The following is a 16,394-nucleotide window of genomic DNA, read 5'->3' as shown; positions in this document are numbered from 1 at the left end:
AAGGCAGATGCATGGTCTTATGAGAGCAAAAAGTCTCAAATAAGGGAACAGATAAAACATAGGTGATAGTTAAGGTTTCTCTGAGAGTCAAGCTAGGGAGAACTTCTCTTTTGGCTGAGTAAATAACACTTTCCAGTAATGTAAAGCAAAAAAGAATTTATAGGCAACCTCCTTGTTTGAATTTATATTTTAAAAATATTAAAAATTTCTATTCTAAGCCCCTTGGATATTATATATGACCGCCTTCTCCCCAACCAAAAGGGGTCTCGAGAATTAGCTGGCTGGAGAATATAGTTCTGTCAGAAAAATGGGTCAATACCTAAACCATCTCTACCCAACTACCCACCCCCAAATTTGCAAATAGCAGACATTTTTTAATATTCTGCTAATTTTTTAAAATCCAGACTTTACATAATAAATCGATTTTGCAGTTACCTGGGGCTACAGATTTCAGATAATTCACCCCAATAAGGACAGACAAGATGCTTTGTTCTAGTTCCTTCCAAAACACTTTGGAGAAGATGTAGAGCTAATGTCTGTGTTTTCACGGGGCAGAGTGAGATCATCACCTATAATGGCTACCCCAGTGAAGAGTATGACGTCACTACTCAGGACGGGTACATCCTCAGTGTCAACAGAATTCCCCATGGACGAAGAGGTGCCCGGAGCCCAGGTAGGAGATACGTCTATCCTGCGAAGGCGATGGCATATCACTACACCTTAGGACTGGCTTTCCACTGAGAGAATGACTGGTTTATCAAACTTGGCTCAATTCTTAGATTAGTCTTTAAACAGTTAAAGGGAGTCTCCTTCTTTTCCAATTTTCTGAAGACAGCCAAGAACCTAAAAATATGACGGGCAAGACAGATCTTGTTGACAGCAAACAGGCTTGCTTGCTGGGGGTGTGAATGCAAAGGCGGGACCAACATTTCTTTCATTCGTGACTCATTTCTCATGTGAAAAATTGCTGCATCCCAGGAAAGGGATTTCTTCACTCACAAAGAGGTTGTCTGGGTTGCATGAAGTCTCTGCTGCCCCCTTTAGAATCAATAGGCCCCCTTTGGCGGGACTAAAAAATCAAATTAGATGACCCTGACATTTCTGAAACTTTTTCCAGGAAGGAAAATTCGAACATTCTTCCTTTATTTTGATCCGAGGGACACAAGTTTTGTGGGAGGAAGGAGCATGGTGTTGATGTGGCCTAAATTCTAGCATGAAGAGCCAGCCACGCAAAAGCAGAGGAAATTACTCTTTAAGTAGGGACAAGTCACTGCAAAGCTCAGGATGAGTGAGGAACAGAGAAGCAGGAGCAGAGTATCTGGGAAGACAGGAGGGCAAATCCTGTACCCCATCACTGCGCTGTCCGTCCTGCCATTCGTATTCAGAGGCAGCTGAAATGGCCCTGTTTGACTTCTGTCCTCCAAGAAAGAAAGGCATAATTCTAGAGATTCAGAATGAACATTGAGAGTGAGACAAAGGTGAGGGTAAGAGACAAATGGCAGAAGTCAAAGTTGACTCTGTGATCACTAACAAATCAGTTTCATGGACAAGTTCCTCTTTAGAATGTACTTAACCAAATATTGTTCATCCCGTATCCGAAATTCAGATCAACAGGCCATCCTGAGTCTTCCAGTTAATCTTCGCTTTCTTTCTTTCTTTCTTTTTTTTTTCTTTTCTAAATCGGGCAACACCAGGCTTGGAGGGAGGGGGCTGGGAACCATAAAAGGAGGGCATTTTTCTCCTTTCCAAGGAGGAAGAATTTGGGGAAGGTTTGAAGTTAAGAACCATGGATTAGGTGTATTATTCTAAAAACTTTACATTAATTTATATCGGAGAAACCTCTCAGCATTCCTAAGAGGTCAGTACTACAAATAGTTATCATTTTACAGGTGATGAACCTGAGCAGGCTGTGTAACAGGCTCAAAGTCACACACACATAGCGAGTGATGGAATCAGGACTCAAACCCAGCCAGCTCCAGAGCCTGTACTCTTTTTTTTTTTTTTTTTTTTAAGGATTCAATACTTTTTCTCTCAAAAATTTTATTTCCTTTAAATCTATAGTAGGGATCTAAAACACACAGCTGTACTTAAATAATACAATTGTTATAAAAGTATCTCTCAAAATATGAAAGAGTTGTAAAGCACTAAGTAGCCAATTCTTAAACGTTGATCAAAGCATGCTTAAACCATTCTCAATGCCACAAGTGAAAAACTGTTAGGGGAAAAAAGTTAACTCTCAAATAGTAATACATTGCCTTTTTTTTTTTTAATTTTTTATTTTTTATAAACATATATTTTTATCCCCATAGAGCCTGTACTCTTAACGTGCTATATTATGGTGCCTTTTGAAACCTTCTGCGCTGGTTCAGCCTCATCTCCCTGAATACCCTCTCCCTCAAGAATTTGACAGTCATCAGAGGGATGTTAAGCTGACTCTATTATATTTGGGGTTTTCAAATGCTCTCTGGTGGGCAGAGGCTGGGGATTTGGCTAGAAGCTTGGAGAGGAAATCAGTCACTGTCCATTTATGCTCCCATCCTCCTCCTCCCTGGAAGAGGCAAGGGATTCCATCAGACATGATCATTTTCCTGTCTTTGCCAATCAGACCCCAGAGATATGCAAATGTGAATTCCTAGAGCTGGGAGCACAGTTTACAAGCACCCACTGCGGTGTGAAACAGAACTGGGCTTGCATCCTGGCTCTGCATCTTGTTAATTAGGTGGCCCCTTGGGAAAGGTACTTCCCTACCTTAAAGCTCAGTTTCTGCAGCTGTAAAATGAGGATCCTTAAAGTAGTCGCTACTCGGTAGAGGTATCATGAGGCCATAACAAGCTCCTGCATGTTCATTCGTCAGCACAGCACCAGGTGTAATAAACATGCTTGAGAAACTTACACGTGACTCTCCCCCTCTACACCAATGACAAGGGGAAAGGTGAATGCTGGTTTTGGGTTTTGCTTCTTCTGTTGTGGGGTGTGTATGTGGGAGGGGTTTCTATCATGTTCCTGAGATGTTCTTTTTATCATAAGTTATTTTCTCTCCCCTCTCTCTCTTCTCCCTTCCTCCTTCCAGGCCCCCGGCCAGTCGTGTATTTGCAACATGCTTTATTTGCAGACAATGCCTCTTGGTTGGAGAATTATGCCAATGGCAGCCTTGGGTTCCTTCTAGCAGATGCAGGTTATGATGTCTGGATGGGAAACAGTCGGGGGAACACTTGGTCAAGAAGGCACAGAACACTGTCCATCACTGAAGAAAAATTCTGGGCCTTTAGGTAAGCCTCATCTAAGAAAAATCATGTGGAAAGTTGGAGACAATTTCTTTGAATATAATAGTGTGGGTGATATTAATAATAATTCATAACACTGGAAGGCACATAGTTCCTTGTAGTTTCTACTAATATCTCAAAGCAAAGAAACAGCAGGAAGTTAGATTTCCACTGATTGGCCCACAAGTTAGCTACATCATTTTAATGAGATGGTTTTTTAACATCCAGTTCTATCCAATACTATACAATATAAATATGTCCCAAGGGACAGCTCAGGGAATTCCTGTGACCAGGGACACACCCATTCAATCAACGTTTGCTGAGTGTCTCCTGTATGTACAGTTATAGGCTCTGGAGCACTCAAGAGTGAGAAAAGTGCCTGTCTTCGCAAAACTTCTATTCATTCTAGTGCTGCTAATCCAGGTCTTTTCTCTTGGACAGAGATGGTGTGTGCCGGTACTGTATTTTATTTAGAGAAATTCTGGTTGTAACTGTAGTAGATACCATTTTCAAGAGAACCCCGATATGAGGTCTTTAAAACCTTGCTGATGGGCCATAGAGAACAATGTCCTCGTATGCTACCTCCTTCTTTCACTGAAAGTATTTCTGCTGTCACCAGAGGACAGGCTGATTCTTGTTAGATATTTCCCTGTGCAAGGCTAAGCTCCCTGTTGGTTTGCAAGCCTGCTGCTAGAACAGAGTGTGCATTCCTCCCATGCTAATGAAATATTCAGCGCCCGCTGGCAGATGGGGAATCAGGAAGGGTAGAATAAATTGTTAGGGTCAGAGCCTTTGGGCAGGAACAAACATCAGGAAATATTTTGCGTCGCTGCCCCTTGGCAGGGAGCTTGGAACTTGTTTGCTGTAAGACATCACAAGAATTTTCTTATACTTGGGAGTGTCAGCCTACAGATTTCCTTACGTGTCCTTTTGATAAGCAACCCTCAAGCCCATAGGCTACCTGGAACCACTGAGTATTTTGAACGTCTTTTTGTTCTCCTGCGTGAATGCCAGCTGAACTGGTGCTGTGGCATTTTGGTAGATACGGAACATGTCTCTGATACGGGAAGAAACATCAACAGCAGGTGCACCTGAGTCATGCCTTGCCTGTCATCCAGTCCCTTGAGCAGGCCTGCTCCCAAATGGGCATGATGGTCATTTCACAGATGAGCAAACTGAAGCTCAGAGCATTTAAGTAATGTATCAAGAGTTTCAGCCAGAGTCATGATCCGCCTCCAGGTCTGCTTCCAAAGCTGAGTGTTCTATAGCCTGAAGGTCTGGAAGGGCCCTGTGGCTGTTTGAAGAAGAGGCAGGCCAAGCAGGGGAAGGGGGAGTGGATGGAGGAGGAAGGGGAGGACTGGCCTTCAGACCGTGCACACAAGGCTTGAAATCAGTCCTGCTATTAGACAGTAACACACAGAAATGCAGCAAACGGAAGCCACACTAGCCCACATGCAATTGGATAAAGAATGAAGTGCCCACCAGCATTCTGGGCATGAAAAATAGGTGAGTGGGTGCTCTGAGTATTCAACTTGGTGGCAAGTACTTACAAGCCCCTGTTTCATTTTGCAGTTTTGATGAAATGGCCAAATACGATCTCCCAGCAATAGTAGATTTAATTGTAAATAAAACCGGTCAGGAGAAGCTGTATTTCATCGGGCACTCACTTGGCACTACAATAGGTATGTTTACAAATGTCAGTGTTTTACAAGGGTCAGGGCCTCACAGGTGTTCACCTTTCTTGAATTTCAGAAACTGCATGTTGGGCAAATCTTTCCTCCATTTCTGGAGGAAACAGCACTTTTGTAATGGTGATAGAATTTCCATGTGCCCCAAATTTGCAAAGAGTAAGTTTCTAGGTCCCCTCTGCATGAAACTAGTAACACCTAATGACATGAAATATCCCTGAAGAATAAGTATGTGTCGATCATACCTTCCTCACAACCCATTTGGGATTTTAAAAAATAGTAAAAGGGTGAGGTTATACTTACATTTAAATGAATTGAAAATAATACGATTACTTTTTTTTTTTAAGATTTTATTCATTTACCTGACAGACAGAGATCACAAGTAAGCAGAGAGGCAGAAGAGGGGGTGCGGAGCAGGCTCCCTCCTGAGCAGAGAGCCCGATATGGGGCTCAATCCCAGAACCCTGGGATCATGACCTGAGCTGAAGGCTGAGGCTTTAACCCACTGAGCCACCCAGGCGCCCCCGATCACTTTTTTTTTAAAAGATTTTATTTACTTATTTGAGAGATAGAACACATGAGAAGGGGCAGGGACAGAGTGAGAGGGAGAAGCAGACTCCCCGCTGAGCAGGAAGCCCAATGCAAGGCTTAATCCCGGGACTCCAGGATCAGGACCTTAGCCAAAGCAGACATTTAACCAACTGAGGCACTCAGGCGTCACTATGGTCACTTTTTTTCTTTTAGTTGATACACAAAAGCATACATCAACTGGGTTTATCTATTTAACGTGCAATTTAGTATTTATGGACTAGCAATTTAATGCAAGTACTATGTAGAAAATGTTTAGAAGTCCAAGACCTTTCTCTTTGAAAATGTACTTCCTAATGATTTCCTAGATCTTTTCAGAAGAAATAAAAAATCCAGCTCCAAATAAAAATTTAGAGGAATTCATTATATGAATATTACGAATTTGTTAGTGATCTTCCACTAAAACTTCCAATTCTAAGGACACAGATTCAAATTAGGTCCATCTGAACACCCCCTCCCACCCCCAGTGAGGGTGTTTGGGCATGTGGAGGAACCAGATGGAGACAGAATGGCTTGAATAGGGCTTATAAAGTGGGCAGGATGTAGATGTGCTCTTACATCTGATCTGCAAAGAAAACAAAATATCTGATCAGCATTTCTCTGCCTTATATATAGGGCATGAATTTTTCAGTGGACATCCTCTGCATTTGGAGCAGAGCAATTTTTGTTATGTGGGAAGGACCCACTCTTCACAATACATTTGGCAACCCAGGCTCCGACTCACACTGCTGGTCAGTGTGAGCACAGAACAACTCACCTCCACACACTTCCAGAGATCTTCTACAGGAAGTGTTAGACCAGTATACGAGTTTCAGTCTTTGTATCAATTGCTCAGCCAATTAATACAAAGTCAGTTCTTTTTCTGGCCAAGATGGTTTCAGTGTTTCAACAAGACTTTCAGGGAGGAAAAAAAAACAACAAAAAAAAGCAAGCGTGCGCACACACACACATGCTTACACACAGTGGGGGGCCCAGAAAGGCATCTCAGGGAACCAAAATACACATATAGACCACATCCTTGCCCATGCAGGGCTGCTCTCCACCCTTATCCTCATGGGGCTTGAAATGCTTGCTATGCTGTTGCTGAAAAGTCAAAGCGGATGGAGATGGCTGTCCTTACTAGGACCACAGGGGACTGAGAGAAATCAGGGAACATTCTAGAGGTCAGTCAGCACCCAGTAAAGCACTGGAAGGGATGACATCTCTTTGCAGTGTGAGAAAAAAGCAACTGCGGGATCACTGGATAATACCACATCAAGAACTGATGCATTGCCCTCCCGTGAACAGACTGTTTACTTCTGGAAGCTCTGTGACTCACCCTGGCATCTCAGTGTTGGGGTAAAATGACAACATTGCCAGCGCTTAGCCCACACTGGGGGGTGAAGCTGTCCCCGGGCTCACGCAGCTTATCCCTCACTCTCCCCAGAGAAGTCGAATTGTCTAGAATACAAGAAAAATGGACACAAGAGCAGACAGGACTAAGGGCATATTATCTTCACTGAATAACTCAGAAGAGTTTCTCAGTTCACCCGTGGGATTATTGCAACAGAAGGAAAAAGTGTCAAAGCAGAATTCCACTTTTGCTAGTAGAAACGTTGCCTCAGTATTTTCTAATTTTTACAAGATTGTCTTGTCTCCTGTTCTCTTAGGGTTTGTAGCCTTTTCCACCATGCCTGAACTGGCACAAAGAATCAAAATGAATTTTGCCTTGGGTCCTGTGGTCTCATTCAAATATCCCACGGGCATTTTTACCAGTTTTTTTCTACTTCCAAATTCCATAATCAAGGTAGGCTCCTCATTTTTGCCAAAATGTCTCTGAGGGTCCCATTTTGGATCGTAGACCCTTGCTATTTTAAAGTCTATTATGAAGCAGTAATGGGAAAGTAGGAAATTTACATGAAATCTGTAGAAACCAGACTCTGTGACCATGTGCTGTGTGTGTGTGTGTGTGTGTGTGTTTGTGTACCCATGTACATGTCTACGATTCCCATATATAACTTACTATACTCAGTCATGAACAGATCTGAGTATATGTCAGAATTTCTATCTGAAGTGAGCACAGTGTAGCTTAAAGTCCACTCGAGTTTTCTTGTTCCGTTCTTATTCCACTGGGCAGTTCAGTAAATTCACAATGCCCAAGTGAAAGACATTTTTCAAGTTCCCTATAATCCCTGACATTTCTAACTTTAATATTACATGAGCCTGAATACTACAACCCCTTCCTGTAATGGAGTTTGCTTTAATTTACCAAGGCTACGATTCCAAAATCTAAATGTCTTACAGCTCAATTATTTGTTCAGAATTTATTGGTTATTTTCCAAGGTTGAAGATGTAGTTTGGTTGCCAATTGTGAATTTGGGACTTTATCCATCAAAAGTCTTTTATATATATATTTTTTTTCTGTTTGCTTTTTCTTTCTCTAAAAAGGACATTGCTGTGATAAACATAGTATTTTGGCAAAATTGCCCCTTCGATTTAGGGTGTCAGCTAAAATGGATTTGGGCCAAAATGAAATCAAGTAGACTGATAAGGGTTTCACAGTAATTCACATGTAAAATGAGGCCCTGGCTTAAGGTGAAGGGGTGAGAATGGAAAAAAAAAATTATTTGTGGGCAAACACAAGAATGAATTTCCATAGAACCTAATGATTTGTTGCATAGTTTATTGTGCCGTTTACTTTAAGCTCAGGTGATGCAAGTTCCCTTTTGTGGGGTTGATGGTTCTGTTGCCAAAATGTGACTAACATCAGTTAGTCTGGGATGTTTTCTACATTTGGGTAGAGTTGAGCAGACGAAATAGTTACATTACACTGGGAGGCAGATACATCTGTCTCTACATCATTTTTTATAATATATGGCTTTGTGGGCATAGGTAGGGTCTGAGGCTTATGTCAGTTTCCTATAACTGACTGTCAGATTTCTTGCCCCTTTCAGTGCCATCCCCTGATCCCTCCCACCACTTCATGTCTCTGGCCAGAAACTCCAGTCCTTCCAACTGGGTGCCCCACGCCCAAGCTTACTCTCTCAAACCCTACATGTTTTAACTGTGCTACATCCCGTGATTTCAAGTATTTTCTGTCCAGTGGTCCCCTTCCCTCAGTACGAACGCCATGGTCTACTTTCCAGTCCAAGAGCTGGCTCCACTGGGACACTGCTAAAAAGACAGTGTGCCCATAGGAAGTAGGGGAAAATCCTGCTTTTCCTTCCTAGTCAAGGCAATGTCTAGCCTTAAGGAGAAAATATTCCGCCTCTCTTGCCAGTTAATGAGAAATGAGAAACAGAGGCAGTCACTGATTGGACGGGATAAGGGAGCTCCACCATGGAGAAGTGAATTTGGAGTTGAAGAGCCTGAATGCAATTTCTTTTTAAATGATATTTGTTGATCTTCCCTGGATAGAGATGGATTCATAAATAGTTCCTTTTCCCAAGTGACTTAGTCTCCTTAGCAGAAACACCAAATACAAATGGAAATGGATCTCTAAGAATCCTTATTTCTGGGATGAAGGGAATGTCAAGAAGCCAGAGATCCGTTCTTGAAAGGATAATTATTGTTTATTTTTACAGGGTATTTTTGGTACCAAAGGTGTATTTCTAAAGACAGGAAAGGAACCCGCCCTCAAAATCTGCAACAATAAAATATTATGGGTGATATGTAGTGAATTTATGTCCTTATGGGCTGGATACGACAAGAAAAATATGAATATGGTATGTACAATGATTATGGGGCCATTTGATGCTTTAAGAGATTCCAGCTTTTTTTAGACTCACTTTGGTGGATCTATCACGCTGCATAAACTAATGTGGTTTTCTAAACTGTAAAGGCAGAGATTTGCTATGCCTAGATTGAGTATTCAATGGTGCATGATTATGAAAACTGGGGGGAAGAGTAGGTAGGTTCATCCTTCCATCCATGGTCATATTAGGAAAACAGATGGCCATCATGAGTAGGAGTTGTGCCCATTCCCTATCAGCCACCATACTATAGTCAATGTGATTTTAGAAATGATACCCTGCATTAAAAAAAAAAAAATCACAGAAAAGAAGAGAAGTCCATATAAGCGTAGAACTTATTTCCTCTGTGCCTTCCTTTGTTGGGTGACTTTGGCCTCGGTTAAAACTCCCCACTTAACTTGGAAAGCACAAGACAAAATGGAACAGAGATAGAACTCTTCTACCTCAAAAGATGAGCAAGGCTGTTTCATCATCTCTTCGTTTCCTGTTATGGAGAATTCAAGGAGGAGGCGTGTATATCTGCAGGCTACTGTGGTTGGATGGCTAGCTCTGTCACATTGCATATGATGGCCAGCCAGCGAGGCTGATACAGTGAAGCCAGTCCCCAAATGACCCTTCTCGCCAGCCCATCCTACTCCTATTCAAGAGGCGAACTTGAGCCAAGCCAAAATAGGAGAAGGACCATTGTTCAAAGTCTTCTTATTCAACAATAAATATTTTCAATAGATTACTTTCCTTCTGCAGAGTTCTAAGACATAGGATTCCCATTACTAGTATATCTCTATAATTTTTATCTCTATAATGTTTACAAAGACCAAAGCACAGTGCATCTGAAGTGATTATATTAGTTTTTCTTCTGCAATATTTTATTTTAGCCTCAAAAAAGCCTGGCACAGTATGATTTTTAGTATGTTCATTTAATAGGTGAAAATACAGAAACCCACAAGTTGACCAAAGTCACAAAGCTTATAATTAACAGGGTTAAGTTCCGATGCCCAGGTGGTGGGACGTGCGGATCAGGGACCATGCACACCCACGCGCATGCGCACAGCACCCCTCCACTCCCTGAAACCCCGCTTGCAAATTACGCTGGAGCTGGTGTAGGATTGCGCTGAAGCAACCCATGCTTTTACTCACAGTCAGGTGCCTGACCTGAGCTCTTCTTTACCTAGGTGATTCAGCCTCTTCATTTCCCAAACCCCGTCTGGGTTTGCTACTCTTAGAACACTCGTTCTCTGCTTCTGGGAGGTATTGTTCCTTTCCCTGAGTGATTTCTGGTATACTATGTTTTCTTTCCCTCCAGAGTCGAATGGATGTGTATATGTCACATGCTCCCACTGGATCATCAATGCAGAACATCCTGCATATAAAACAGGTAGTGTCTTTGCCATGGAAGGACTCTCCGATCTTATTTCAGCACATCTGAAAGGAGAGAGTTAGCAGGTCTACCCCCTAGAAGTTTTGAAACTGGCTTCTACTTTGTCTCCATCACCATCTCTGGTTTGATTTCCCCAGATTGTAAGGAAAAGGGCAAGTTATGGCACAGACCAAGTAGGTGACAAAAATGAGCCAGTCTTAGATGGGAGCTTGGAAAACAGACCTTGAGCTGAAGCAGGAGGTAACCGGGGAAAGCCTCATGGGATCGAACCTTCCTGGAGAGAACTACCCGAGCTTTGACTTCCCCCTGAGGAGTCCTGATTTTCCCTTAGCTGTCCCTTCAAACCAAGGGCAGTCATTGCTTCCCTTTCTGCTGGCTTTGTGCTTCTAAAAGCACAAATGTATGTAATGTAAAATGTATTTCTATCCTTCTAATGACCCAGGAGTCTTATTTTCTTCCCAGGGCACAGTGGTTTTCTAAGATTTACTGTTAACAATTGTGATTCTTACTCTGATGATTTTTTCCAAAAAACATGTATTTCAGCTTTACAGATCTGATGAATTCAGAGCTTATGACTGGGGAAGTGAAGCAGAGAACATGCATCACTACAATCAGGTGAGCTGTTTGGAACAGCCCCAGAAGGGTGGCTTTGAGACATTATAATAAGAAATTATTGGAGAGTGAAAAAAATCTAACCTGATGATTGGTGGCATTCCCATTGACAGAGCTTTTTAAAAAGTGACTAATTTAAATATGTGTTCATTGCAGAACATCTAAAAATAAATAGGATAGAAATAAAAGAGGCATGTCCAAAGGAATTAAAATAATGTATAATCCCTCCACCCACAGAACACAAGATGTATTAATATTTTACTGCATTTATCCTAGTCTTCTCAGTGTCGCTGCTTTCACACAAGTTTTAATCTTGCTTTTTCATGTATGGTTACACAAGACGTAGCCAGTGCCACGGAGGTGGTTTTTAACATATATTTTGTTGACTGTATAATAATGAAAATTGTTTTTTAAAAATCTATGGAAGTGTACAGAGAAAAGGAATACCCGGTTCTTGATATCAACAGAAAAAAATATAGGATCCCACATGAAAATTAAAAGAATATTATCCACCCATGATGAGTTGAGCTATTAGCCACTTTTTGTTTTTGTTGTTTATTAAAAGATCTCATTTATTTCCTTGACAGAGAGAGAGAGAGAGAGAACACAAACAGGGGAACCAGTAGGCAGAGAGAGAAAGAGAAGCAGGGTCTCTGCAGAGCAGGGGAACCCCGATGTGGGACTCGATCCCACTGACCCTGGGATCATGACCTAATCCAAAGGCAGTTGCTTAACCAACCAAGCCACTCAGACACCCTTTAGCCTCTTTTTTCCATCTGATATTTCACACTAGAATTTGTAGACTCATTTAGGCCTTCTGTTCCTGTGATAAATCCTGTTGCCACCATTTCTTTTCTCAAATTCAAGAGCTGGGCTTCTCTATATGAACCAAACACATTAAATTAAATTTTCCCAATGTTTTCCCAGACTGATGTATTGAAGGTAATTTATGAGTGCAAATATGGACCAATTACGTTGTTTCTAAGCATCAAAACAGTCAATCAGACCAGCCAATTTCTCCATTAGTGAATGGATTGAATTGTGGGACAAATGATTCTACTAGCCCTAAGGACAACTAAGAGAGCTATGTATATTTTTATTATTTTTTAAGCTTGATTAAGGTATAATTTACATACAATGAAATTCACAAATTTTCCAATTCAGTGAGTTTTGGCAAACACACTCATTTGGGTAACCATGCCATAATTTAGATATAGAAATTACCACTACCCCCAGATGTTTTCCCCTGCCCCTCAGACTGTATATATTCACAGATGCATATATTTGCAAATGCTTAGAATAAGTCCAGGGAAAAAAGAAAAACAGAAAAACAAAAACAAAACAAAATTTAAAAAAAAAAAAAAACAGCCACAACAAATGTGAAAAGAATTACCTTCAGAGAGGGAAGAAAGGCAGACTGAACGGGGAGAATGTGAAGGAATTAAGGAGAATCTCAATTTGGATTTGACATAATTCTTTTTTCTTCCACTATTTTTTAAAAAGATTTTTATTTATTTATTTGACAGACAGAGATCACAAGTAAGCAGAGAGGCAGACAGAGAGAGAGAGGGGGAAGCAGGCTCCCCGCTGAGCAGAGAGCCCGATGTGGGGGCCTCGATCCCAGGACAGAGGGATTTTAAGGCAGAGGCTTTAACTCACTGAGCCACGCAGGGGCCGCTCTTCCATTATTTTTAATGAGCGTATTATATTTATAAATTGTTTCCGTTTACAAGAAAATAAAATAAAAATGTCACCCATACACTTAAGACCATTGTTAGTCAAGCTCTTTCTTTTTCAGCTTTATTGAGGCAAAATTGACAAATAAAATTGTAAGACTGAAGGATACAACGTACTGACTTAAGTGTGTGGGAGGGTCAGTGTCCTTAGACTTTCTCCATGGTTCACTGGCTCCATCTGAGTCCAGGCTGATCCTGTTTGCTTTGAGTATGATTTTAGGCCACTTGAAGATAATTTTTATTCTATTCTAGCCTCATTACTTTGCCGTCTTCTTAAGTTCCCAGGCCAGTCTTTGAGCCTGTCGCATTTTATCGAGAATAAGGAGACTCACCCGTGTAAGCTCCACAAGGGTAGAGATTTCCTTCTGTTTTGTTCACCAGATGTTTTCTCACCTGGGAGAGGCCCTGGCACTTCCTGGGCCCTTAACACCTACTTGTTGCATGAATGAAATTTCTTAAAGTCCCTCTTATGCATCCTAAAATGTCGCTGCCCCCTTCTCTTCTCCCTTCCTCTTTCAGAAAATGAAGACCCACTTATTTCCCAAGTTTATGGGCCTATGCCCTTGGCCCCATCTCTTCTTATCTCCTGTTCCTCCTGGTTCCCATTACACTCTTTTTTTTTTTTAAGATTTTATTAATTTATTTGACAGACAGAGATCACAAGTAGGCAGAGCGGCAGGCACAGAGAGATGGGTAAGCAGGCTCCCTGCTGAGCAGAGAGCCCAATGTGGGGCTCGATCCCAGGACCCTGAGATCATGACCTGAGCCAAAGGCAGAGGCTTAACCCACTGAGCCACCCAGGCGCCCCTCCCATTACACTCTTAAATGAATTGCTGTTCTTTATGAAAAACAAACAAAAAAGCCTTCCATCAACCTACGGATTCTATCACTCATCATTCCAACCCTCTCATTTTAATCAACATTTTTTTTTTAATATTTGAAAGGGCTGAGTTTCTCCATTTCTTCCCCTCTTCCAAACTCACTCCTGAACCCCAGAGCTGGAGTTTGGGTCTTCATCTTTCTATTACAGCTACTGTATTTAAAGTCACTTGTGCCTTTTGACTGCCACATCCAGTGGCCTGCTCCAGTGCTGTTCTGTGAGCTCCCACGGCACCTTTGCCATTCACTCCCCCAACCCAGACTTCCATAATGCGGTGATCTTGAGTTTTGCCTTCTCTTTCTGATTATTTCCCTCATCCTCCGTCGCCACTGGCTGCTTTCTATCGCCCCCATTCACAAATGATCAGCCTTCCTCCTCTCTCCCTTTCTCTATTGGAGAATGTAGTTCTAACCTATAGTTTCAATTATCCCTTCTCTGGACCATCCCTGCTGCATGTCTAGATTGTTCCAGAATCTACCTCCAGCCTATTCCTTCCTCAAGGCATCTCAGACCGATGGCCCTTACAGTTACCCTCAGACAGAACTCTGAGAAATGACCCTGCCTCATCCTCCCAAACTTCTGAAAGATGTCAAAATACCTTAGGCTGGCCCTTGACTATCTGTCTCCGATCTTCTATCCTCCTGCATTCTCTCACACAGTTTCGTCCTGCGGTTCTCTGGACAGCTTGCCATTCTGACCGTGGTGTACGTGTTCTTGCTACCTGCTAGGAAGCCCTCTCACCCTTATCCTTATGTGACAGAATCCAACTGTCCTTCCAGAGTCATTTCAGATGATTCCTCTTCCTCAGAAGCTCCCAACCAGAAGCTGTGTCTTCTTCACCTTCACTGCCATTGTATTTGGGGAGTGTTTAGTGGCATTTGACATACCCTACTTTGTAGGCAAATGTCTGTTGACCTCTCTTGCATCCTTCCTTCACACTCCTTGAAGATACAGACCATTGCAGGCGTTCTTTCTACTTCCCTCGGTGCCTGACAGAGCTGCACTTGTAGTCAATGCTGAGCCCAGTAGCTGAACCCAGCTGTTGCTGTGAGGAGATTTCTCTCACAAAGGCTCTTTCTTTCTCTTCCGTAGAGCCGTCCCCCGCTCTATGACTTGACTGCCATGAAGGTGCCTACTGCTATGTGGGCTGGTGGCCATGACGTCCTTGTGACATTCCGGGATGTGGCCAGGGTAATCCCCCAAATCAGGAATCTCCAGTACTTCGACCTCTTGCCTGACTGGAACCACTTCGATTTCATCTGGGGCCTGGATGCTCCCCAGAGAGTGTATAGTAAAATCATAGCCTTGATGAAGTCATACTCCTGATGGCAAGGAATTACTTCTTGGTTAAAAGTTGCCTGCCAGCCCAGGGTAGGCTTTGGGAAAGAGACTGGTCAGCAGGGAGGCCTCCTCTGGCGTCCTTCAACTCATTTGCTGTTGCTAAGGGTTTCCCTTACCCGACATCCCCGCTAGGAGTTATTTCAACTGTGCTGCTCATTAGCTTAAAAATTCTCCCACCTTCCCCCCTCAGTCAGGGGAGGCCCCATTTTTCATTTGTGCGAAATATGCCCTTGGGAGACTAGTTCAAAGAGGCCTTTTTCTTTCCTTATTAAAGTCAATTTCTTAAAAGGAAAGACTTTGCAAAGGCAGCCATTTGGGAATATATTTTGGAGGGCGGTGATCTTATGACTTGCTTGAAATCACCACTAGGGCCAGAGACATGATGGCCATCTGTAAACAGGCCATGAAAATAAGCTCCGGTCCACATCCAGTAGGAAAGAGAACATCACATTGGAAAAGACTAACAAAATGGAAGTATTCCCACGAAGGACTAGGTAGGATATGCTGAATTACTGCTTGTTCTGAAGTTACAACACATAAGAAATAAATCTCTCACGTCTTGCCCTAAAGATAAGTTAAACTGATCACCAGCAGTGTCTTCGTGGTCAAAGTGGGATTTATACTATGGCTTGTACCCAAATGACATTTAAAGCAGCTTCCAGAAAGCCTATGGTGGGGGGGGGGGGCGCTAGGAATATTCCAAGTCTTGCTCTATTTCATTCTCTAAATGATGCAGATGTTGATTCTAGGATTTAGTACAGAGTTCCAAGAGCAGCATGAAGTTTTGTGTCCGTTTCTGGATTCCTGAGCAGTGGAAACTTGGAAAAGTTCTTTACCCTCTGTGAAGATGTCACTAACGGAAAACTGTTTACATTCCTCAAGGAATGAACATACCTCCCACAGTTAATTTTTAAAAAGTAATGTATGTTAGCCCCCCAATATTTGCATGTCGGATCAGGGTCTTTTGGATGTCAAATACCACATAATCATTCTTTAATAAATAATTCATACCTCATCATTTATAACCTTAATTTTAATGTCTTTCAAAAGAATAATAATTTTAATACACTGGGGAAGCCATTTGAAGTGCAAATCCATCCATATTTATATAACTTTTATTTACCAAGATTAGACTATCCAAGTTTATCAGTTTTAAGTGAGTTTTATGGAACTCTTC

At 42.0% G+C, this 16,394-nt stretch overlaps 1 protein-coding gene across 2 annotated transcripts in view; it reads left to right on the top strand.

The window, feature by feature from the left end:
• Positions 1 to 16,394, top strand: part of LIPN (lipase family member N) — a 30,131-nt gene that overhangs the window by 7,153 nt on the left and 6,584 nt on the right. The window contains exons 4-11 of one of the 2 annotated variants that reach the window (XM_032313380.1): positions 556 to 673; positions 3,071 to 3,269; positions 4,836 to 4,945; positions 7,189 to 7,325; positions 9,103 to 9,243; positions 10,574 to 10,645; positions 11,192 to 11,263; positions 14,969 to 16,310. In XM_032313380.1, coding sequence (XP_032169271.1) covers positions 556 to 673; positions 3,071 to 3,269; positions 4,836 to 4,945; positions 7,189 to 7,325; positions 9,103 to 9,243; positions 10,574 to 10,645; positions 11,192 to 11,263; positions 14,969 to 15,202 — 1,083 coding nt within the window. In that variant the 3' untranslated portion in view covers positions 15,203 to 16,310. Of the gene's footprint in view, positions 1 to 555; positions 674 to 3,070; positions 3,270 to 4,835; positions 4,946 to 7,188; positions 7,326 to 9,102; positions 9,244 to 10,573; positions 10,646 to 11,191; positions 11,264 to 14,968; positions 16,311 to 16,394 lie in introns of those variants that run through there. The other variant, XM_032313381.1, reaches the window with a different exon arrangement.

The sequence above is a fragment of the Mustela erminea genome, chromosome 14 (genome assembly GCF_009829155.1).
Source record: "Mustela erminea isolate mMusErm1 chromosome 14, mMusErm1.Pri, whole genome shotgun sequence".
Classification (NCBI taxonomy): domain Eukaryota; kingdom Metazoa; phylum Chordata; class Mammalia; order Carnivora; family Mustelidae; genus Mustela; species Mustela erminea.
Note: the sequence above shows the minus strand (reverse complement) of the source record. Positions and strands in the feature narration are given on the sequence as shown.